Source organism: Macadamia integrifolia, chromosome 2, assembly GCF_013358625.1.
Source record: "Macadamia integrifolia cultivar HAES 741 chromosome 2, SCU_Mint_v3, whole genome shotgun sequence".
NCBI classification, from domain to species: Eukaryota; Viridiplantae; Streptophyta; class Magnoliopsida; order Proteales; family Proteaceae; genus Macadamia; species Macadamia integrifolia.
In genome coordinates, this window is record NC_056558.1 from 18,103,134 (window position 1) to 18,127,408 (window position 24,275).

General features: G+C 37.1%; 4 protein-coding genes and 1 pseudogene across 4 annotated transcripts; 4 read left to right on the top strand and 1 right to left on the bottom strand.

Moving 5' to 3' along the window:
- The first annotated feature begins 1,959 nt into the window (after positions 1-1,959).
- Positions 1,960-3,488, top strand: LOC122064077 (tobamovirus multiplication protein 1-like). The gene is made up of 4 exons (XM_042627775.1): positions 1,960-2,019; positions 2,118-2,312; positions 3,248-3,338; positions 3,424-3,488. The coding sequence occupies exons 2-4, from the start codon at positions 2,127-2,129 to the stop codon at positions 3,486-3,488; spliced, it is 342 nt and encodes a 113-aa protein (XP_042483709.1). The 5' UTR covers positions 1,960-2,019; positions 2,118-2,126.
- A 972-nt stretch (positions 3,489-4,460) lies between these two features.
- On the top strand, positions 4,461-7,324 carry LOC122072041 (F-box protein At2g17690-like). The gene is made up of 4 exons (XM_042636557.1): positions 4,461-4,528; positions 4,944-5,001; positions 5,467-5,539; positions 6,130-7,324. Exon 4 carries the CDS (start codon positions 6,143-6,145, stop codon positions 6,401-6,403), a length of 261 nt encoding a protein of 86 aa, XP_042492491.1. The 5' UTR covers positions 4,461-4,528; positions 4,944-5,001; positions 5,467-5,539; positions 6,130-6,142; the 3' UTR covers positions 6,404-7,324.
- LOC122064083 (F-box protein SKIP23-like) lies at positions 6,522-7,256 on the top strand. Its single transcript, XM_042627787.1, has one exon. It carries the CDS (start codon positions 6,522-6,524, stop codon positions 7,254-7,256), a length of 735 nt encoding a protein of 244 aa, XP_042483721.1.
- A 1,182-nt stretch (positions 7,325-8,506) lies between the features above and the next one.
- Positions 8,507-11,819, bottom strand: LOC122088143 (annotated as a pseudogene).
- A 7,639-nt stretch (positions 11,820-19,458) lies between these two features.
- Positions 19,459-24,081, top strand: LOC122071932 (rust resistance kinase Lr10-like). Its single transcript, XM_042636422.1, has 3 exons — positions 19,459-20,427; positions 21,966-22,049; positions 22,636-24,081. Exons 1-3 carry the CDS (start codon positions 19,644-19,646, stop codon positions 23,874-23,876), a joined length of 2,109 nt encoding a protein of 702 aa, XP_042492356.1. The 5' UTR covers positions 19,459-19,643; the 3' UTR covers positions 23,877-24,081.
- Positions 24,082-24,275: the final 194 nt, after the last annotated feature.

Here is a 24,275-nt window from a genome sequence, read left to right on the forward strand (position 1 = left end):
TTCCTTTTTAGTTTCTTGACAGAGCTTCTCTACTTGCCCCACATGTTTTTGAAAGTTAAAGAGACTTTTTAGCCTTACAGGGTTCTGCAACACAAGAAGGTTGAAGCCATAAATCGATAACGCCCAGTCCAGTCCAGCACTCCAGCCATGATACTGAAAGTTAATAATGACAGTGATCAGATCTATTAACCCAAAAAGTGTTTTGTTTTGCTTCAAAGTTTGAATTCCCTATTCAATTTCTTGTTTTCTTGTCTCATTTTACAGGCACGACTCTCCTCTTCAGCCTCTTCTCAGGTTTCTTATTATTATTTTTATCAATTATTGAATGTAATTAAATGTAAAATATTTTATAAACCATTGATGATTTTATAAATATATTAAATTTTTACTCACAAAGAATAATTATATAAAATTATCGAAAATCTGAGACAAGTGAAGCCGTTTTAAGGCTCTAATGATACATAGTACACATTAGCATAACAGGTCATACCTCATCTTCGCATCAAAGATTCAACACATCGTCCATTAAATTCTAAAATATTACTCCACTCGATTCCCAATCTTAGTTCTTGGTTCTTGGGTCTTTCCCATTCAACAAAGTCTCAAACGGTTAAAATTCTAAAACATTATACAAATACCACTCGATTTAATAAATGGGTAACATTCTTTTTTTCTCAAAAGAGGAACTTGTCTTCAGTCCACTAAACAAAGGCTGGCCAAGTGTATTAGTAGGGCCTAGAAATTTAATCCAGCAATCTACTTTGGAACCTCACTCACAAGCCCACCAAGCTGGCCAGTCCATATCATAATGGATGGAGACCTGATTGAAAGAAAGTCCATTCCATCCAAAAACATCAATTGATTCTATAATGTATATTATTGGTACCCATCATCTTCGTTCTTAATCAACCTTTTGACATAAATATGAACCTCACTATTCTTGAGTCCGAATTGTGTAGGATAATTGGGTCGTTATCCACTCTATGGTTGAAAGATTCTTGTAATTCTTCTGTTTCGTGCCCCATTTCTTACCAAAAAAATGTTTGAACCTCACTATTCTCCCTTGGGGAGTCCCCTTAGGGCTCTTTTACTCAATCTAAATTGGTCAACATTGTTTGTTTTGTTAAAATTTATCTAAACTAATTATAATTAATGTGTTAATCAAGTGAAAAATGAAAAAAACCAGATAAATCTTATGTGGTCTGGAATTATACAAAGAGAAAAGTCAAAGGGTATTGAAATGAGAATGAGGCCATATTTCACTTTCATTGTTGATATCTAGGGTTATTTTGTTAGGAAAAAGCTGAGTTTAGTTGAGTTGTTGGTTCTAAGGCTATATGATCATTCCTAGACTAAAAGTAGGGTAATTTTAAATGATTAAGCCCCATTTCTATTTGGTAGCAAAAAATCTAACTGTTATGTCATTTTTTTATTTTTTATTTTTTGCTGTTAGTAGCCTTAAAAACTTTTTTCCAATATAATTGGTTCCATTGTGGGTGAAATTGATGGCCCAGTTCCAAAAGAACTGAAGAAAGACTTCCCGGCCAGGCCCACTCCAGCGGCCCAGCCTAGCCTGCTGAAGTGCCCATGTTGTAACCGTCCTCATTCCTTTGTGTTTTTTCTGGGTAACTTTGGCTCTGTACTGTAACATTCTAAAAAATGGGTTCTGATGTTTTTTTATTTTTTTGAAACAGAAATGAGGTAAAACCTGTATGGGAAGCCCGGTTCAATTTCTTATTTTTTTGAAATGAACCGGGCACTTATGAGACTTTTGAATCCTTTTTTTGGAGCATGAAATACTTGTTTTTCATTTTTAGAATTCATTCTGAGCAAAAGGCGCCGAAATATGTATCACTTATAAGTTATGAAGGGTAAATGGGGAAATTACCCTCAAAACATAACAAAAGTTATGTTTCAAGGTAAACCCTAACCCCATTTTCACTTGAAGAAGGAGAGAGGCGAGAAGCTCTGCTCGGTACAAATCTTACGGACTACCATCTTCGATCTACCATCTTCAAGGTAAACGACGATCTCTCTCTCTCTCTTTCTCTTTCTCTTCCTTTCGCCGATTCTAACGAACTGTGTTTTGCAAGTTCATTTCCTCTTTTCTTTCACAGTTCTCAACAATGGCGTCGCTGATTCGGATGCAGAGAATCGTGTTCAATCAAGAAATAAGGAATTACAGTGAAGAACAAATCGAAGGAGTCGCATTGAACAACCGGTGGGATGATATCAACAACTCCGAAGCATGGCAGGAAGGCATCTTCTATACTCTCTGTGTCATCTACTCAGTCGTCTCCTTCATTGCCCTCGTAAAAATTCCTTCTCCATTAGTCGAATTTCTTGTTTACATTGTTACATTGAATAGTTTGATCTTTCCTCTTTGTCTCTGTTTTCAATTTCTTCTGAACCTTCTTGATTTCTTCTACTTTACTTTGGGCTACTAACCTATGAACTGTATATTTCTTGTTGCAGTAAGCAAGTATTACAACTATTCCACTATTTTTTTTCTTTACTCCGATTTGGTGTGTTTGTTTTTATTGTACATTGTAGTATCGTCGAGCCTGTACTTAGTTGATAAGAAAAAAATTTCTCCGTTCTATTTAGGTTAGGTTGGGTTGGGTTGTTTCCCTTGATTCTTATTGAAGTTGGAGGTAGACGTATCAGTTCTTGCAAATGCGTTGCAAGTTTTTGATATTTGGTGCACATGATTGTGTCTTGGTCTAGGCTGATACTGTGAATTTCTTTAAGTGAGTGATCTTCAGAGAATTTAAACACATGAGCTACCCTCTCACTCCATTTTCTCTTGGGACTTCCTTGTAATGATTATATTCCTTTGCCCCGTTTCATTTGTGCCTTATATTCTGTGTATGGTTTTGAAAATTTCTTTCCCCATGGGTAAAACATTGTTCTTAAACTTACTAGTCTTCATTTCATGGTCTTTTCATTGGTTAAATGTCAATTATGGTATTTAGTTCACCAATATCCTCAACATTGGTTTTGTTAGTTCTATGTGATCATTGTTGGCGTTCGTTAATATACTTTGTAAACAGTGGAAGGCCATACTCAGTCGTAGTGCTACTTCTGATTTGAGTTTTTTGTGTAAAGTGATCTCTTCTTGGAAGTATAATATTTCAAGAAAATATTCCTCTCTCAATTTCACCAGCCAGTGATATTTTTTCTTTTGTCCTGCTTAACTATACAATATTACTTGTTGAATAGTCTATGTTAAGTTTTTATGCCCCAGGTGCAACTCATCCGGATTCAACTGAGAGTACCAGAATTTGGTTGGACAACACAAAAGGTTTTCTACTTGATGAATTTTATTATGAATGGATGTAAGGGTTATTCTTTTCTCAGTTGCATTTAATGTAGGATTTATTTTCCCTCTTGCTAACCATGTCTGAATTGTATTTTTTACAGTACGTGCTATTCTCTTTGGACTATACAAAAATGTGTTTGTTCTCAGCGCAGTTTTGGTTCTTTGAAGAAGCGTTTTCCAATTCTCAGCAAAATGCCATGTTTTCCACTGAACACCCAAACATGCATCATCATTGCTTGGTGTGCACTTCACAACTTCATTCGGGAGGAAGAAATTGCAGACAAGAATTTTAAGGAGTTTGGTGAAAATTGGTGGAATGAGGAGCCTGAAGAAATTCAAGACTATGTACCACCGGCTCACATTAGTATAAGCTTAGCAAAAAGAAGAAGATAGATGGATGATCTTAGGAAAAAGATTGCAAATGAGTTAGCTGTTAAAGCCGGAATGGCTCAAATTACATGATTACATTTTGATTATTGGATTTAAACTTTGGAGTAGTGGGACATGTTTTGCAGTTAAGAATTAAGTTGGAAGACCTAATTTATGCCCTTAAGTTCATAATTAGATACTTTAAGAATTATGTCAATACTTGAATTTATTCTTGTTCATACTTTTATGTTATTATGATAGATCATATTTTTGTTGAAACATTTCATATTTCATATGGCAAGGAAACACGGCCAAATATTTCATATTTAAAGTGAACACCATGTTGTTGATATGGAGATATTCTTATTTGTCTCATTCAACTTAAGTTATTTGGGTAATAGTGATTTTCGATGCTTATAATTTATTAAAAAACCATTGACTATCCTTAGATTTTATTTAAAAATCACAACTTTGACACCCATGGTGAAGATGGCACTTTATGTAAATATTGGTTTCTAACAGAAACGGTTTTGTTAAGTACGAACCATACATGTTTCTGTTTCTTTCAGGTTACAAAATCAATTTTTTTTTGCGATTACCATACAACATTTAAGATGCAGAATCACTCCAAAAAAATAGAAATGCAAAAAAGTGTGCTAGCCCCAAAATCATGTTGAAAAAATAGAATCGTTACAGTACAGAGCCTTTGTAACCGTCTTATTACTTTGCCTAAATACTGGAAGGGAGAGGGGTTTCTTCAATTAACAACTCAGTCTTGCAGGAACGGTTCTGCTCCTCTTCACTACGGTTCTCATATATCGGCTCCATTGTTCATTGGTAAGTTCCCTTCTTCCATCTCGACTTCTTGGGTTCTTGGGTTTTGAATATTGACCCAAAAAATTAAAAAGAGAGATTTTCAACCTCACCGTGTTCTTTAATCTTCATCCTCTGTACCCAAAATTTCTAATTTTGATTCGATTCACTTTTTCCCCAATGCCTTCCAACTTCTTAGTTTCCCCTTTTAGTTTATTGATTAGAGCTTCTTTTGTTGAAAGTTACAGACTATTTAGCCCTGCTGGGTTCTGCAAACAAGAAGCTTGAAGCCATAAACCGATAATGTCCAGTCCCGCCATGATACTAAAAATTAGACAATGATAGTGACCATATCTATTAATTCAAACAGTGGTTTTGTTTGCTTCAAAGCTTCTTGAATTCCTAATTTAATTTCGTGTTTGCTCGTTTCATTTTACAGGCACAATTCTGCTCCTCAGCCTGTTCTCATATCAGCCCCATTGTTCGTAATTGCACTGGTATGTCCTCCCTGCCCTCTTGTGCTCCTTTAGCCTTTTTTTCTGGTTGAATCTTGAACCTTTGTTGTTTAAGCCATGTAGTCATTCTTGGTCTTTTTTTGTTTTCCTCTTTTTTTTTTTTCTGTCAATTTTTATCTTTGTTTTGCCTGTAATGGGCATATAGTATTTGATATTCATTTCATTTTATCAACGGTAAATTTTCCCATAATTTTTGTCTATTTTTTTTTAACTCTTTCCTTCATCAATCTTCCTTTCAACTTTCTATTAATATTATATTTTTGGGTGAATGGTTAGTGACTTTTTTTTTTCTTTAAAACTATGTCTCAAGGCATCCCCTTAAAATTAATGTTTTATTTGATAATTTTTCGTTTTTTATAACCAATTATGAGGGCATACCCTTAAATTTCTAGGTACCCAAGTCACATCTGTTTAACTACGTAAGTGATCTGTCTTTTGTTCTTGTAGATGATGCTAAGAATCTGGCTCCATTTGCCTATTGCTTAACATTTGGAGATATTTTTTTTTTGTGTAAAGTCAGGTAACATATGACTCTGATAGACCTTATCATTTGGATAGATAAGAAACAGAAGCAAAAAACTTTATTCTACCAATTTTGTAGAAAATAACATACTATTTTTTTTTCTTGTGCATTTAATATCTAGGAAGAAAAGAGTAGCATAACTCATAATTATTAAAAAATTACTAAAGATAGGTGTTGTTGTTTGTAGTTTTTATGTCATTTGTTCCATATTATACTTTTGTTTTCATTATAGAAGTTTGCTATCTCTACTTTTACATGTCCATTGTAATAAGAAGAAACGATTTTTTTGGCAATTTCAAGTTGGAAGGAGTTTAATTAAGCTATTATATTATGTATCTTGTGTTTCTTGAATTAATGTTTTTAAGGTTCTGTAAATAGAAAAGATTGAACTCCTAACCTCAAGTGTAAAAGGTAGATGTCAACCTACCATGGTAAACACCCTATTAATGTCTTACGTATGCACTATAATTTTTTTCTCAACCTATTAATTAATCATGTTATGTTGTTGTGAATTTTCCTCAACCTGAACCCTCCTAACTTCACTTCATGTTCGTTAGGAGATGACTTGAGTCTCATTTGTCTTACAGGCATTTTAGAAGAATGAAGAAACATGATGCAGCTACTTGGTCTAAACTTCCGGAGAAAATCCTTGAGATTATTGTTTGGAGGCTTCCTTGTTTCCTTGATCATGTCCGATTTGGTGCAGTATGCCAGTTATGGCAATCCACTATAGTGAACATGCACCACCATTTAACTTCCTGGGATCCATGGTTGCTTCTTCCTGAGAGGGAAGACAATTGCATGATCCGTGGCTTCTACAAATTTTCTAAGAGAAGCGTTTTTGAAGTTAAAGCTGCCTGAAGCTCATGCAAAACGTTGCATCGGATCTTCTAAAGGCTGGCTTGTAATGTTAAATGAAATCTTATCGATCTACCTTTTCAATCCATGTACCAAAGTCCAAGATCGGCTTCCAAATCAAATGACATTCCAGGATCACGACAATTTTGCAAAGCGTTTCACTTGGGTTGAAATGCATGACAACTTCATTCTAAAAGTTGTGTTATCATCCAGCCCTTCAAACTCTGACTTCATTGCTATGGCCATCTATTCTAACATTCGGAAATTGGCAATTGCTAGACCAGAAGATGAAGCATGGACTACAATACCAAGTGAATGGTCTGGATTTTGTGATTTCATATACTACAAGGAAAAGTTTTATGCCATAAATTGGCAAGGGAAGGTGGTGTCTTGTGATGTTGGTGCGCATCCAAAGACTACTCTAATCACAACGCCTGTGAGACAAATTTATGGACAGGTTTACTTGGTTGAATGTTCAGGGGAGCTATTACAGGTTGTAAGAAAAATGAAATTTGACAATTATTCTCCTGATTACGAGACCGTAGGGTTCAATGTTTTCAAGCTGGATTCATACAGCAATTTGTGGGTTGTGATGAAAAATTTGGGTGACCAATCATTGTTTCGAGGTTACAATACTTCTTTCTCAATTAGCTGTGACAACTCTCGAGCGATAAGGGTCAAGAGAGATTGTATTTACTTCACAGATGACTCTCTGGATGCACATTGGATGTCCAAGGAGTTTGGTGGTAGTGACATGGGAATCTTTCACTTGGAAGATGGACACATTGAGCATCATTACTCTGGCCATGTTTGTTATCCTTCAGGACACATTTGGTTTGCTCCTAACAAATCATAGATAACCTAACACAAATGAAACTGATTTTATTTTGTTGACTGAAAGGATTTAGTTAGCTTCCTGCTGAACTCTTAGTGTATTCTAATTTATTAAATTGGAGTTAATTTTCTACTTGTGCCATCTTCAGTGAATTTTGGTTTGGGCTATAACTGCTGCTGTTATGTTCTCAATTCATTGGGACTAAGGATTGTGGTAGTAGGTTATGATTTATGAGCTCTGTTGTAGCAGGTGGCTAGCATGGGAACAAACTTCTACTTCAGTCGTACTATTCTTGTATAAAGTTGGGTATGATCTTAAACAAAAAGGTTTAAGGTTGGATCAATGGAATGAATCTGTTGTCTTCCCTTGATCAACAGGAAATTAAACCTTCCCTATAATGGTTGATTTTGAACTCTGAAGAAACAGAGGAGTCACTTATGATTGGGAATCTATTGATAGTTCCAATTGATCTATCTAACAGAATTGGCAAGAGTTTAAACTCCTAAACAGCACAAACAAAGCATTACCATTTGGTTAGCATTTTCCAAGTAAACTGTTTTATTGACATCTTTGGTAATGTATGAAGGACAAAAGAGATGGCATCAGTCTCCGCCTTTTGGGTTGATCCATTAATTGATTATTGAGATTTTAAAAATCAGGTATTGATTCTCCTCTTTTTTTTTTCTTCTGGTAAATAATCAGCTATTGATTCTTGCCTCATGTATTGCAATTCACATATTATTTAGTTTTAGGAAAAAGAACGTTCCCTGGTCACTTGGTTTCTATGCCAACACGGGATCCATTGAGGAGGTGTCTATGGGCATCAATAGGGGTGGGTTTATTTTGATTTTACGAGGGTAGAGGCATAATTTCCCCCCCTTGTGTCGGGGATAGAAAATGTTCAAAATGGAAAAGTAAATAGAAAAAAGGAATAAAAAACTTAGGATTGTGAACTTTTTCCCAATCAATTATGTTGGAGAAAATTGCTCAACATATGTACCATTTCATCATGTAGGACAATCGATTCAATAGGGAGTTGGGTCAAATTTTGGATGGCTATTGAGAAAAGTTCAATGCATGAGGGTCGATTTAATTAAGTTTTGATTCCTAATCTAACAAATGTTTAACCCACATTATCCCTCATTTTTACAAATATTTGGTATCATTTTTCTTTTTAATCAGCCGTTGATTACAGTTTCTTTTCTATACGATTTTTCTTTTTTTTCATGATGTACTGCCCAATGGGACTTTACTCACGCACAATAGAGAGGTAAGAGGAATAGACACACTAAATACAAACCCACACACCCATATAACCGCACAAACACTCACACCCATATGACAACAATTGATCCTTTGAGAAGCTACAAGCCAGTGTGCTAAACTCTAAATTCACTTGACATGTGTGCCTGAATATCTCGCCTCAACCTATACTCACAGATAATAATAAGGATCCACGTGAAGCCAAAATTCCAACTGACGATGAAGGTTGAAATTGAACTTTGTGTGAACGAAGGGGATGTGTTTTTTGATCTCCCAATCTTCTCCCAGGTCTTTTTGGATCCGGTATTCAAGCTCTTCTGACATATCTGATAACATAAGTTCCTGGAGAGTAACCAGTGTGCTAGGCTCTAGATTCACCTGACTTGTGCCCGAACATCTTGCCTGCCTCAAAGAATATTCATACATAAAAATAAAAAGCAGACGCATCACACCAAAATTCCAACTGACGATGAATGTCGAAATTTAATTTCATGTCAATGAAGGGTATGTGTTGGATGATCTCCCAATCTTCTCCTACGTCTCTTTGGATCCGGTATTTAAACTCTTCTGACATACCTGATAACAAAAGTTCCTGGAGAGTAACCACTTGTTTCAAACCCTGCGGAAGCCTTTTTAACCAGCGACAATCTACAATCTTCAAAACCCTAAGGTTTGGTAATGCTCCTTCGTCCACTGCGAACTCTTCTAAGTCATCTAATTTAATCAACATCAACTCTTCAAGTTGACGAAACCCATCAGCAGAGAAAATAATTTTGGATCCCAGATACGCCACAAACAAGATGAGGCACTTTAGATTGCATAGCTTCTTTAGGTTTGCCATCAATTCGTTTATCTCTTGTCCTTTCTGGTTACTCAATAACAAGGTGGTGAGATTTAGGGGAAAATCTCGGAATCCAATAACTCCTGTTAAAACCATATGATAAAGCTTCTGGTGGCAAGAAAATGAAGCAGGAAGGACTATTGTTTCAATATCTTCTTCACCTGAATACATAAAAGGCCGATCTAGGAGTTTGAGGATCCGAAGGTGGCTCAATTTGGGGATGGCATTTAACAAGGCCTCTCTGTATAAAGATAGACCTCCATTTGGACTTGGCATAATAGATAGCTCTCTCAAACTAGTCAAGTTTTCAAGCCCACATATCCATTTGCCAGTAGGTAGGATTAGTATCTGCAAGTTCATAATGTGATGGAGAGGGTGAAAATGAAAGCTCTCGGACACAACTGCATGAATGCTTAAGATAAGAAGATTTCTTAGATTCTGCAGTTTCATTATCGTCTTAGGTAGCTTCCTGAGGTTAGTTGAACGTAAATCCAACGTTTGCAGATTTTGCAGGTCTCCTATTGAAGATGGAAGTTTCCTTACCCCGGTATCACGTAGGCTCAAGTACTTAAGGAGGATGAGTTTTCCAATCTGCTTGAGCAAGCTTTTAGGTATACACCTTACACCCTCTAGATCTAAGACTCTCAGCAATTTCATGGCTCCAACAAGAAGATATTCCTTCATCCATGTGCTTCTCTCAGGAACATATTCAAAGAAGCACAATAAGGAACGGAGATGATTTGGTGTAGCAGTACTTTGTCCAGTAGTTTCAATGATGGAAAGCCGACGATGGGATTTATTCGAGGTAAATAAATTATCACTCCCAAGAACTTAAAGGAATCTCTCTTGCTTAGCTTCTGAAATTGCTAGGTCTCGGACAAGATCATGGATACGACAATGCTTGACACGCCCGTCATAACTTCGAATTGTTGCTTGAATCATGCTTCTTTTGATAAGCTCCTCCATGTAATCCTCTGCCACATCTTCCATCGTCGACTGTCCTCTCGGTTGTATGAAGCCTTCGGCCACCCATAGCCAGATCAACCTAGAACACTGGATCTCATAGTCCTCTGGAAATAAACCTACATAGAGAAAACAAGGCTTCAACTGATCGGGTAAGTCGGTGTAACTCAGAGCCAATACTTGTTTGCAATTCCGAGCTTCATTCTGATTTAGCTCCCAATTTACGCTATCAAGCACTTTGGACCAGGAAATATGTGTCTTGGGTTTAGTGGACAAGAGGCCGCCTAATACCACAATGGCCAGTGGCAATCCATGGCACTTGCTGACAATTTTCCTTCCCAAGTCCTCTAAATCTTGAGGGCAACCTGCATCTTTACGACCCATCACCTTTGTCAGGAAAAGCTTCCAACTCTCCTCTTTAGTCAAAAGGCGCATGCGATGGGTATCTGTGAAGGGATCTGCATCCTTTGCTACATTTTCATTGCGAGTGGTAAGCAACACCCTGCTTTGATAGCCTTCTTCTTGAGCTGGAACTGGAAGGGCTTGCTTCAACTTTTCCCAGTGTTCACTTTTCCATAAGTCGTCAAACACAATTAGGTAAGTTGTGTCTTTCAAGAGATTTGAAAGCCTATGGATCAAGCTTCCTTCATCTAGCTCCTTCTTCTCCTCTGAGGTAAGGGGCTTGATCTGTTCTATAATGACTTGAAGAACATCTTTTACAATGCATTGTTGAGAGACAGAATACCAAGCACGAGTTGGAAAATGTTGCATGGCATCCTTGTTTTTGAAGACTTTTCTAGCAAGAGTGGTTTTGCCAATACCACCCATTCCTACTATGGAAACAACAGTAGGCCGAAATGGCCTTGGGGGCTCTATGGGTAACAGCAACTTTTTTACTATTTCATTCTCTTCCTCTTGGAATCCGATGACAAAGAATTCTTCCACAGAATCTCTCCCATGAAAAGGGAGGCCTTGTTCATCCCTCTGATGAAAAAGCAGGCCACCTTGTTCATTTGAACTTTGCCCTGTAGCCTCTGAAGTTGCAAGGCCCAACATAGATCTCATAGCTGAAAGCTCCTGAATCTTTTTGTTGGAATCTTCAATTTTATTCCCTAACTTGTGGAGATTAAGTAGTTGATTGGGATAGTGGATGTACCTGGTTGGGATGTTTCTGAGCTGTTGTTTCTCTGCTCCAAAGATGAACAAATCAATCATATCCTCAGCTTCCATAACGACATCTCCAACCTGATTCAGCCATTCTTCCACCTCTTTGCTTGTTCGGTGCTTCTCACTGGCATCTTGAAGTGCAGATCTCATCAATCTGATCTTGTTGGATAGCAATTGGAGCTGATCCTGCACTCCAGAGAGAAAATCAGCTTCATCTAAAATTAAAGAACCTAATTTCTGTGAAATAGAAAGGATGCTCTGAGCCATTTTTTTGCTCACTCAAATGTTTTTCTCTGTTTTTTCCTTCACTTTTGGGATAAACTTAGGCATATAATGTCTTCGCAAAGCATATATATATGTAGAGCTAGCTGCTAGCCTACTTTAATATATAGCCTCAACTTTAAGTTGATGATATAAGGCCGCTGGAAAGGGCGCACATGTGTGGGGCCTCCTCCATAGGAAAATCTTTGCAATTTTACTTAAAAAATAAATCACAGGTGCTGTCTACTAGTTTACGGTGTACCGGAGACATATCTGTCCCTCTCCTTACATAATATGCAATACTAAAGGCAGCTGACTGACTGTAGGCAACGTATAAATGAATAGCTAAATAAATCAAAAGAAAAAGATTCTCCGGTCTTCTAGATGCCATGGATCATCCGTGTAAAGTTAACGCTACAGATCACCAGTACTCGAATAAAGGAGGAGTGGGGCCCATTAGAGAATGAAAACAATTTGGTGGAGCGCAATTCTGAAAGCAAATTGCAAAGGTGACCCCACCCACAGAAAAAGTTAAGAAAGCCCGAAGAGAAAACAGAAAAAGCAAAAGCATTTTTTAATGAGTACCGCACATCCGTAAGTGGTCTAAAAGTGATCCAACATCCACGGCGTTTTAAGTTTTAACCCCTTTAGAATAGTGATATAAAGGGATCTGATTCGGTTTGAATTTACGATTACTCGGATTTGAACCCATTTATCAAATGACATATTTGAATCCGATCTGATATTTGATGGAATTTATAATTAATATAATATTCAAATTCAGTTGTTTATTGAATAATTGGATACTATTTAATCAGATAAATTATTCAATCAGTAAATCAATTTGATCTAATATTGATTACGGAATTCCAATTTCGGTTATCGTTTTTATTGGAAATAAATTGCTATCTTACTTGTTAGGGTTATGGACTATTTGCGTTAGGACTTAGAATTTCAGGATTATTTATATTACCAAAATGTCTTTATAAAAGAGGGTATTATTAAATTAATCTCATTTTACAATCAGATAGTTAATTAGTGATATATTATCCGATATAAAATGGAAATATCTGAATTTAAATTCAGTTAACTTTCAGACGGATTTGGATACTGTTTTGAAACCAAAATTCCAGATTCGAAAACCAAAATTCAGTTAACAATAATATTCTTGTCATGCTAGAATATTATACATTAGAGGGAATTGATTATTTATTTTCTTTTGTCCATCTCCAAGCGTGTTTGAGATAGAATTTTTGACTTGGAGAAGGAATGAAAGTGGGTGAAGAAAAACTTTGGAGGAATCTTTCCTTATGATGTTGTTGACAAGTTTGCCTTCAATGTTTTCATCTAAGGATCCCAGGTAGAAGGAGCTACCCCTTTTTTTTTTTATCATACATTATGGGCCCGTTTGATAATGTTTCAAAAAACGCGTTTCTATGTCCAGAAACGGTCAGAAACGGAATAAAAAGCGTTTGATAAAACTATTTCGTTTCATTTGTTTTCAGAAATAGAAATAGAAATTTCTACCTATTTATGGTTCAAGAAACGACCCAGCAAAACAAATAGAACTTGTTTCGCAGTTTTTGAAAACGATTCATAGCTACTCTTTCGCTGGTTACTATCGACTTATAGAAACATGACTTATCAAACACCTTCAATTCCGTTTCTGTTTCTAAAAACAGATATTTATGTTTCTGTCGTTTCTTGAAACAGAAACGGTAGAAACGTTATCAAACGGGCCCTATATTTCCTTTTTCCGTTATTGCCTCTTTAGGGACAGCCCCTTTATATGGTTTGTCTTTGTTGAAAATATTTCGTTGTCCATCAAAAAAAATGGTAAAGAAAATAAAATATTAACTAAAATATTCAATGTGGCATTTGATTGGAAATGGAGAGTTAAAGTATATGGAAGCAATATAGACAAAATGTAGGGTTAAAATAATTGATTTTAATTCTTTAGTAAAAATAATGATGCCAACGTATCTTGATGAGGAAATTCCTCCACATTTGAAAATCTCCCCATCAATACCCCATTATTCACTCCATTAATATATAGAATAATTTGTTGTTTATGGTTGTCCTTGTTGGCAACTCGGCCACGTGGCGGTGATGACGTGGCCAGTTTGGGTGACGTGGATGAAAATGATGACATGACAGTGTCCATTGTCACCGATGAGATAACAGAGCAGCTTGGTATGAATGGAGTAGTTTAATACATCATTAATAGGTGGTGCGGGTTTCTGGGTCAAAACTGGTAAAATTGGCCTATTTACGATCGAGGGCATTTTCGACAGTGAAAATGACATTTTTGGAAGATTGGTTCTTCATGAAAAAGATAGATTGTAATTTACCTAGTCCAGTGCATTTGATTTCGTCACATTCCGATACCGTATGAAGAAGTTACGACATTTGTGGCAGTCGAGGACAGTTTCGGCATTGAAGATGAATTTTTAAAGAAAGTGTTCTACATGTAACAATACGACAAAAATACAATCTTTCCAACGGTTCTGATTTCATCACATTCCGATTCCGTATAAGAAAGATACGTCATTGGAAAGGTGTAGGGGCATTTTTATCTTTTTATATGGATGATTCAGATGATTGAGTCTTCTGAAAAGTCGTAGAGCATCCAGTTACGATTCCAACGCACTTTGTTTCATATCGATCGGATATCGTATGAAAAAGTTATAAGTATTTCCGTAAAATCGGTTCGAAAATCCAAACCGAAAATCCATCAGTTGCTCTCGGTGTTGGGTGGATTTTTTGGAATTTATTTTTGAAATTTGAAGGGCTTTTGTGTAATTTAAAGATTTTGAAGGTCTGAGTTGAAAGGGGTCTTTAAGCACTGAAACATATAGAGGCAGGGGCTTGATTGTAATAAATCAGAGTAAAGGGAAGTGAAATGGATGGCCAAGATTCGACCACGTAGGCTTGATGCCCATCCAAAGGTTGCTGAGATTTTGGTGTGATATGGACTAGATAGATGCCTGCGCGTAGGATTTGATTGGTTAGGTGCATAATTCTTGATGCACTGGCGCTACATCTTATCAAATAATGTTAGTGTGTTTCGCGCGTGTATAGAAAATATAAAAAAGATTCCAATCTTAATAATCTCATTAAATCATATTAAAGCCAACATGGAGGATTCGGATTCAACGAACAATAAGCCATTTCTCTTTTGTGAGTGGGAGGCAAGGTCCCTTAAAATCCGGAAAAGCAACCAATCATAGATCGACAACACTTCTAAAGATGTCAGCGCCTACGTCATGATGACGTCATCGAGATTCAAATTTAATGGTTTGGATCTATTGTCCGTTGGTTTAATCCGACGGTTTAGATTTCAAGATCTTTTATATGAGATCTACGGTCAGATTTCGCCCCTGTTGCGCGCGCCGCCGGTGTAGCCTACACCACCCCTACGAAGATTCCATTTCAGGCTATCTCATTGCTCCAACTTCAAAATGTCATATCTCCCTCATTTTAAGTCGGATTTGGGTGAACCAAGTTGCAGCTTCTTCGTTTTTTCAAGCTCTACACCATGAAAGCTAGAAAAATGGGTTTTGAGTGAAAGAAGGCTACGGTTTTGGTAGGAGAAGCTTCCCCCTCTTTGTTGGTCCTTGAATGAACATACATTCTTGATGATAAATGTTCTTAGGCCATTAAAGGAGGTAAAAGAGGTGGTTGAAGTGTGTTAATGGTACATTAACTCAAAGCCAAGGAAGAAGAGAAGAAAGCAAGGATGTGTTTGCTTTGAAGAGCAAGAAGCCAAGGAGAGAGAAGGTGTGAGCACCAAACTTGCCAGTACAAGTTTCCAGTCATCCCAGACAATCGGTTGTGAGATTCTCTAACCCTGGATTTTACATTACATGTATGTATGTATGTTAGGGTTAGTTGTGGATGAATGTATACATGCTAGGTTAGTTGTGGATGAACTGTAAGCATGCTAGCTAGTTCTGGATGCATATGCTAGGCAGAGCTTGACTGTAGGGCATTGATATAAGCCCAATTTAATTGTATTATTTATTGTGTGCTTAGTGGGTGCTAAGCACCGGGAGTGGGTGCTCCCGTGTAGTGGGTGCTACACATTGTATCAGCACTACGAGTGCCATCTCAGCTTCGGCTTGAGAAAATTGGGTGTGGGTGCTCCCGACTGTGGGTGCAGTCAAAAGTAGTGTATTGAGTAGGTACGAAGCCTTTACAGGCACTACTCCGGGGATGTAGGCAAATTGTCGAACCTCGTAAAAACCCTGTGTTGTGGGTGCTTGTTGTTTGCATTTTATATTGAAGTGCGTGGAATGTGGAATGGGTGTGCACACTTGGAAGTGCCTATGAGAGGCTGAGTGTGCATACGACTGTGTGCAAACAGGGATAGGCATATCAGGTTTTTCTTGGCCAGACATCGGACAGGTTTTTAGGGATCGAAATTGGACTCACTGATTCACCCCCCTCTCAGTGACTGCCGGGTTACAACATAATTGCCAACTCACCGTCCTCTAAATCCTCCTCCCTATTAGCTAGCGAGATATCCTTATCATAGACTAAAATATTCTCCTCCTCAATCGCCAACACATTTGAGTAAACCAAGTTGAAACCCGAATCCACCTTAGTAATATATTAACCTTCCAAAACTTCTTCCTCATATAAATCTCGTCCTCCTCATCCTCAGCCAAGGACTTTTTTTGAAATTGAAATTGGTACCTCTTCGGTCAACCCTTCAAGGAGAGAAAACATTAACATGGGTAATTTATTCCTCTCTGATTGAAGTCTTTTTACCCCTAAATTTGTCATTAATGAATCCTTCCCTATCTACTCCCCTTTTTTTCAAAATCCAAACTTGAATTTGAACTTTGGATAAGCATAGGGCCGGATTCCTTGCTCATGTCACTACTCTTATGCAAAGAAGGTCTACCATTCTCAGCGACAGTGTAGGCTCTCCACCATCTTCCTTCTTTCCCCAAACTGATTTTGTTTTTCGATTTTGTTGAACCATCAGAGCTCCACCACAGTGTTCCACCGAATGGCCAAAAATATTGCAGACATTGCATCTAGGAGGCTTCCAATCATACCTAATTTCCTTATTAAAAATGTGACCTTCTTCATCCTTAACAGCTACAATAGAAGGTAATTCTTCAAAAGCATTAACTTCAACACAAAACCTTGCAAAAGATAATCTCTTCAATGTCTTAGTCCTCAAATCTAAAGAAATTGGATGCCCAATAACACTTCCAATAGCACTTAATGCCTCTGGAGACCATAATTGAAAGAGAAGATTGGGTAAAGTAATCCACACTAGAATAGAGGTTAAAGTAATTTGTCCCAACGATATCTCTTTGCTCCAAGAGCGAAGAACAAGAGGCTTACGCTGAACATACCGCCTCCTTCCAAGACTATATCTCTATCCTCTTGCAAGTTAAACCTGAAGATGAACACACCACTTTCAAGCAGATTTATTTCAACATTGCCAGAAATCTTCCACTTCTTGAGAAGAAACTCCTCAGTGTAATGAAAATGTGGTCTCTTCCCTATGAAATGCCCTACAAGGGCTTTTTTCCATCTGCTAATCTGTCCTCTAACAACTTTATCAGGACAATTAGCAACCTTTTGGTCACCCACTATGATCGGATTAATGAACTTGAGTTGAAAACCCTCCTTATTCTTCTATACATTCGGCGAGAATAAAGAAGCAAAAGGAATTCCATTGACAGCATCCATCTTTCCCATAGATGACTCCCTATTCTCCCAGCAAGAATCTCTAAAAGCATGGACAGAAGAAACTCCTTTCTTCTCACCACCAGTAGTCACACCTTCTTGCACCACATAGCCCTCACTAGAATTATCTTTAGAAGGCTGCAAAACTGACATGGATGGAGAAGAAGGAACAATAGCCGAAGCTATTGGCCATGCATTCCCCCCATCAAAGAGAGAACTTTAGTGAAGAAAGAAACCGAGATAGAGAGTCCTTGTAGTCAGTCAAATAGTGAAGCATGCCAAATTAGAGCTTTGTAAAGTCTCTTTTTTAATATCAACATGAAATTACTACTTTGCCCATCAAATTTTCTATGTGCTCATTAAAGAGCAAGAGTCAATGCAATTTTCGTTGAGAAAGCTTTCTATGTATTTCAAAATTTCAGTCAAAATTTGATTTATAATTCACTCTAATAAGGTGTGAAAATCAAACCAAACAACTTAAAAAATAGAAATCACACCATAATATCAAAATAGAAATCATACCAAATGATGACTTAGGAAACAATAGGCACTTCTATTTTTGGATTTTTTATTTTTATTTTTTATTCTCAATCTAAAAAAGAAAATGAGGAATGTTGACTATATATATAGAAGAAAATAATCTTGCCCATTTGTTTGTCTCTACATCGAAAAATAGATGGATACAAAAAGACCATGCATGCAAGTGGACAAAGTTCTCAAGCATTAGGTGTGGGTAAATATTCTCATTTTAAGGGTTTAATTCAATTATAGGACCCCACCAGTAATCAGCCTCAATCGAGCCAATATGTTGAGTGTCCATTAGTTCAATTGGGCCAGAATGAAACCAATAGATAATTTAAAATTATTTTTGAATTTAAAACTTAGACAACATTATTTAATTATTGATTGGTTTAGTCTTGCATTCTCGATCGGTCTTATCAAGTTAATCGATTAGACCAAAAATTGACAATCCTCGCATAATTGGTGGTACCCTTGCCAATAGGGTCCTAAGAGGGCATGAGATCAACTCTTTACTTGAGAACTATACAAGGGGTTTAATTGACATACATAGTAATGTGATATAATGCAAACTTTACGTGTTATCAAAACAGAAGAGGGGGGGGGTGTTTATGTTTATGGGTTTCAATCCATTGGCCTATTAAGAGAATGAAGAAGATCCAGCGACCCGGCCCGGTAGGCTTAACCCAGGAATAACTAAGACGTAATAACTGTCAAGAGTGCAGGGGGCCTAGATTAAGTGAGCATCAGATATGTATCATACACTGACGTGCCACAAAGGAGTCCCACGTGTATCTATGGTCTTAAGGAAAGTACCCATTGATACACCTTAGCCTTCACCATCATCTTCATTTGATTGGTTCTAAATATTTGGAGGACATGCATTTTCTTTAAAACTGACAAGTCATACATCTCCCAATAGTCTTCTTACTATAGTTTGGACAAAAACATCGCTTTAATTCAAATCCATGGTATTTTGACCCAATAAAATAAAATAAAAATCTATGGTATCCATCAAATGGACTTAAAATAATAATAATAATAAATGGATTTTAAATATATGGTTAATATGCAAATCCTGATTTGGTCTCAACATATGCGCGTAGATATAAGAGCGAATAAAATAGAGAACCATTCTTATACGATTTTGATCCATACACATGAAATCCACACAAGAAAAAACCTTATGATAAATTCCATATGTGTAGACTAGATCGTACATTACCGCAGATATGTCGTTTTCTTTTTTCTTCTTCTAACCCTATGTTACTCATGAAGATTTGGATCGATGCTGATGTCCATTCATCGAGTCCCATTTGACACGCTGGTCGTAACTAATACGCTTCTTCATAGCTAATGGTCAGAGTCATTCTCCCATGGAAGCACCCGAAGCCACCCACCCACTCACTCACCCACCCCACAAATCGTGCAGCTCTATTGGACAAGATTAAATATCTTTCATCTATTCCAGCTTGACCAAATAATAGAATTGCTCAAAACCAGAATAACAATTCCACCAAAACATAGAATTTGACAAATAGCTTGACTTATGGAAGCTCATTTCCAACTTTACTCCTATGCTTTGGTCTTCTCTTCCTCGATCACCTGGCTTTAAAATCATTAACTACCTAGCTATCCCTTCCCTCCATACCCAATACAGACTCTGAAACTCTCTCTTAACCGCTATGGTTTCTCTGCAAAAAGCCCATGTCTTACAGATTCTGATTCTGGTCTTGCTTACTCCATTTCTGGTGCCAAGTAGAGCACAACAACCCACAAACAGTCCAATGACAACAGACCCATCTTTCTATTACAATCTTTGTGCACCCTCAAGATGCAACAACCTCACCCTTACCTATCCCTTCACCCTCCCATCACCTTGTTACCAATCTACCTACTTCATACCCTCATGTCCCAACAATGAAACCTTCTTCCTCACCAGCTCTGAAAACAAAAACATCTTAAGAGTCTTCACCAACAACTTCACCTCCGACGGCATCTCCTTCTCCTTCCTCACTGCCTACAACAATCTTTTCAGCTGCGGCCCAATTTCCAGCCCCAACTTTTACTATTCCGCTTCTCCCCTGACCCTCCCCTTAGATTACGCCACTGGAACCCACCTTAACTGTACCACCACCATCCCGGCCGGGGCTCTACCAGGCCTCCAGAGTGCTGCTTGTATAGGCTGCCCCGGTCAGGATCCCACCAATGTTTGCTATTATGCGGTGGGGCTGGTTACGTACCCTAACTGTGAAAGATTCTACATCTTCCCAAAGAAGGGTTTTAATGTTAGTGCGGAAAAGGATCTGAGAGGGTATCTACAGAAGGGGTTTGAGCTTAAGTATACCAAGACGGTGGACTGCCTTAAATGTGAGAATACTGGTGGAAGGTGCGGCGTCAACCCTACTTTGTCCGGATCGTATGTTTGCTTCTGTAAATCTAACGTGCACCGTTTCAACTGCTCTGACGGTAAGTAGTATCAAATTTAAGAGGAGAATGGATCTGCTGCTCATACCATCACCTGATCGTATGGGTGAACATCTAATACCTATCCTTTTTGCTTTCAAACATTCCCTTCATCCATATAATGGATGGAAGTGAAATAGGTATTAGATACTCACCTGTATGGCCAGGTGGTCGGACGAGCAACGTATCCAATCTCTTTAAGAGCATACATGATAATGTTTTTTTTTTTCCTATAAGGCTGTGTTTGGTAGTCATCTAGAAAAACATTTTTCCATTCTATGGGAACAATAAAACAAAATAAAGCGTTTGATATCAACTTAATGTTTAAAAAAAAAAAAAAAAAAAAAAACTCTAGAAACGCAAAATAATGAAACGACAAAACCTTGTTCCATCATTTTGGTTTCGTTCTAAATACACAAGAAGTGAACAACTAGGATAATCATTCCTGAAACATGTTTATCAACACTCTTTTTTTTTATTATTATTTTATTTTTATTTTAGAATGGCATTTGACATAAAAATTAAAATTTCTGTTTTTTAAGCGAAACATCATTTCTAGAACTGAATGACTACCAAATACAACCTAAGAAAAACAAAAAAAAAAATTTATTATGATTCGTTTAATTTTTTATTTTGAAGATGAACCAATTGCTGAGAAACAATAAAAGTTGAAAAGAAGAAGCAAAAAATTGGTACTACACTATTTCAGAAACAAAAAAATAAAGAGAGGATGGAAATAAATCGAGCCCGAAACTTTCAAACTTTTTCTATGAAAGTCTTGTCCATTTAGTAAGGACTAAGGATTACCAAACGCATATTCTTGTTTAAAAATTTGACCCAAAAATAGAAATATCAAAAGTTATTTTTTAAATAGAGACATGACTCGGTAACATAAATGTGATGGGTTTTGATAAATATAGTTCAACTTAAACTGATAGCGATCTCCACTTCTGTAGATTAAAATTTCTATCAGAACGGAAAATCTAGTAAGAAGAAATAATTGAATTGAGTTTACCCGTGAATGACGAGAAAGAAAGACGTTGAAGTTGACGAACAAGAAGAAGAAGAAAAGTCTGATTTTTCATTGTCATAAAAGAAACGAAAATATCTAATGTTTCAAGGGGGTATCGCACTCATGCTGTCTTCATAGAGATGAAACAATTGCTGAGAAATATAAAAGTTAAAATTCGAGAACCAAAAATTTGGTACTTCTCTATTTCAAAAACAAAGAGTAGAGGTAAGAGGAAAAGAGAAAACATGTTTTCTTGTTTAGAAGTTGGATAAAAAAACAGAAACACCACAAGTTTATTTGGAATGAATTTATGGACCAATGACAACCTTTTCTGTTGATCATGTGACAAGCTTTGTTAACAGATTTTCTAAGATATTATTTTTCTTTACTCATACAAGTTTTTCCTTGGACTCCCTGCCATTGAATATGCTAAAGATTGAGGGTAAAATGATTTAAAATTTGACTTTTTATTCAAATTTGAGGGCAAAATTGATTTTTTTCCCCCTTCTTTTCGATTGGTTTTATTTAGGTATGATAGTGGACATAACAACATGGGGTGGAGGAGTAGACCAAGGAAGAAGATCATCATCACCTTCCAAAGTACTCATTGCAGGTAAAGAAAATTAGCATTTCTAAGTTATTAATTAGACATTGTACCGCGTATGCTATGACACGATAGTGTGGATCAGATTCTTGTACGAGAATCATTTTCATTTTCGTATGGTTTGATCCACCTCAGGATTTTCTTCTTGGGTGAATTCCATCTATGTGGATCAATTATATATGAGAACCACTCTTATACGACAACTTGATCTGCTCTCATGGAATGACAAAGCGCATCCTATCTAGGATTTAAGGTCTTGCTTGAGTCTTTCACCTCAGTTGTGAAAAAGAACTCATTCTTGTAGTGCAGCTTACGCAAGTGTTTCCCACGAGTCTATCTCTCTCCTCCTTTAAAAAGAAATCTTTGCCTCTTATTCGGCAAAAGAAAGAGATAAAAAATTGGGAACATAGGCGTAATCAGGTCATTCCGACCTATATTGAACAAGATGTCCTTATTATGCTGAGTTCACTTAGAATTGCATCTTTTGTACATCTTGAGGATCACTAGGCATGTCAACGATGCACCCCACCTCCCAAGAAAAAAAAAATTCCCAAAACAATTACTAATAATCAAATCATTCTACTCATAAATGCAGCGGTTTCTGCTTCTGGAGTGGTGTTCGTAGCACTCTTGGCAACAATGGTGACTCTCTTCATCCACCATAAACGTATGAAGGTAGACTTGAACAAGAAAGAAGCAATCTCCAATATATCCCCAACAAGGTATTCCTACTCTCAATTAAAGAAGTTCACTAACAAGTTTTCATCAAAACTTGGGGAAGGTGGATATGGAAGTGTTTATGAAGGGATCATTCATCGAAATGGGGTTAAAGTACCAGTTGCTGTAAAGCTTCTAAAATCAAAACAAAGCCAGAACCAATTCATGAATGAAGTGGCAACGGTTGGAAATGTCCACCACAATCACTTAGTGAGTTTAATGGGTTATTGTGCTCAAGGGGATAAACGTGCTCTGGTTTATGAGTTCATGGAGAATGGATCCTTGGATAAGTATATCTACACCAGTAGAAAGGGAGGAGGAGAGAGGAATGATGCAAGTACTATTCAACCGTTAAGCCATAAGCAAATGCATGCTATAGCCTTAGAGACAGGTAGAGGGATATTGTATTTGCACCAAGGCTGTAGGAATAGGATCCTGCATTGTGACATTAAACCTCACAATGTGTTATTGGATTCTGACTTCACTGCGAAAGTCGCCGATTTCGGGCTTGCTAGGATGATTGATAAGGATCATAGCCATGTTTCATTGACAAGGGCTCGAGGCACTCCAGGGTTTGTGGCCCCAGAGATGTGGTTGAAGAATTATGGTCCGGTGACTGAGAAATCTGATGTGTATAGTTATGGGATGCTACTTCTTGAGATGGTCGGTGGGAGAAAGAATTATGATTTGGAAGCAAATGATGAATCAATAAATCAAGTATATTTTCCTATATGGGCATTTAACAAGGTCAAGAATGGTGAATCTCCATTACCCATGAAAAGAGAGGACAATAATGCTTCAATTGTGATTGATGAGGAAGGAGGAAGAAATGAAAGAGAAGAAGATGAGGAGGAGGAAGTTGTGGAGAGGATTTGCTTGGTAGGTTTGTGGTGCATTCAGCACATACCTTCCAACAGGCCATATATGGATAGAGTGATTCAAATGTTGGAAGGGACTGTTGAGGTAAGAATCCCCCCAAACCCATTTCCCCCGGAGATGGACACAAATGCTGAAAATATCAACTATTTCCCTTCTGTTTATTTTAGTGTTGAAGATCACAACCCTTCTGTTTATTTCAGTATTGATAGTGGAAGCAAGGCCATTGAACATCAAATATGAGTGGTGCTTCTTCAATCTTTAATCATAGGTTGTATTAGGGAAGGATGTTGGGTTGATGATGGAACAAATAGAATAGAGACAAAGTGTTATTTTTTTTTTTTTTGGGGGGGGGGGGGTGTGTTAGAAAAGATTGTTCTTGTAATGTGATAGCTTCATGAATATTAATAAGTTAAGGGGTCCTAAAATCAAATTTTTAGATGTAACATTTGGCAGTAGAGTTTTTATACTAAAGGCTATGTATGCCAGGTTTATAAAATCATCATTAAACAACTTATGTTTTATTTAATAATAGGGAAATAAACACTGACAGTCTCATGTTCCCCACGCCGAAACATAGGCAGGCGCAAAAAATCACATTGTCACCCCCATCGTGTGCTGAAGATGCTCCTATGCACCTTT

What these genes read in the sequence shown, in the direction of transcription:
- LOC122064077 (XM_042627775.1), top strand. Translation starts at nt 2,127, where the DNA reads ATGGCGTCGCTGATTCGGATGCAGAGAATCGTGTTCAATCAAGAAATA. An exon ending in TCGTCTCCTTCATTGCCCTC is followed by an intron (nt 2,313 to 3,247) that starts GTAAAAATTCCT and finishes TTTATGCCCCAG; the next exon opens with GTGCAACTCATCCGGATTCA. An exon ending in GAATTTTATTATGAATGGAT is followed by an intron (nt 3,339 to 3,423) that starts GTAAGGGTTATT and finishes TATTTTTTACAG; the next exon opens with TACGTGCTATTCTCTTTGGA.
- LOC122072041 (XM_042636557.1), top strand. Translation starts at nt 6,143, where the DNA reads ATGAAGAAACATGATGCAGCTACTTGGTCTAAACTTCCGGAGAAAATC.
- LOC122064083 (XM_042627787.1), top strand. Translation starts at nt 6,522, where the DNA reads ATGACATTCCAGGATCACGACAATTTTGCAAAGCGTTTCACTTGGGTT.
- LOC122071932 (XM_042636422.1), top strand. Translation starts at nt 19,644, where the DNA reads ATGGTTTCTCTGCAAAAAGCCCATGTCTTACAGATTCTGATTCTGGTC. An exon ending in CCGTTTCAACTGCTCTGACG is followed by an intron (nt 20,428 to 21,965) that starts GTAAGTAGTATC and finishes GGTTTTATTTAG; the next exon opens with GTATGATAGTGGACATAACA. An exon ending in TTCCAAAGTACTCATTGCAG is followed by an intron (nt 22,050 to 22,635) that starts GTAAAGAAAATT and finishes TCATAAATGCAG; the next exon opens with CGGTTTCTGCTTCTGGAGTG.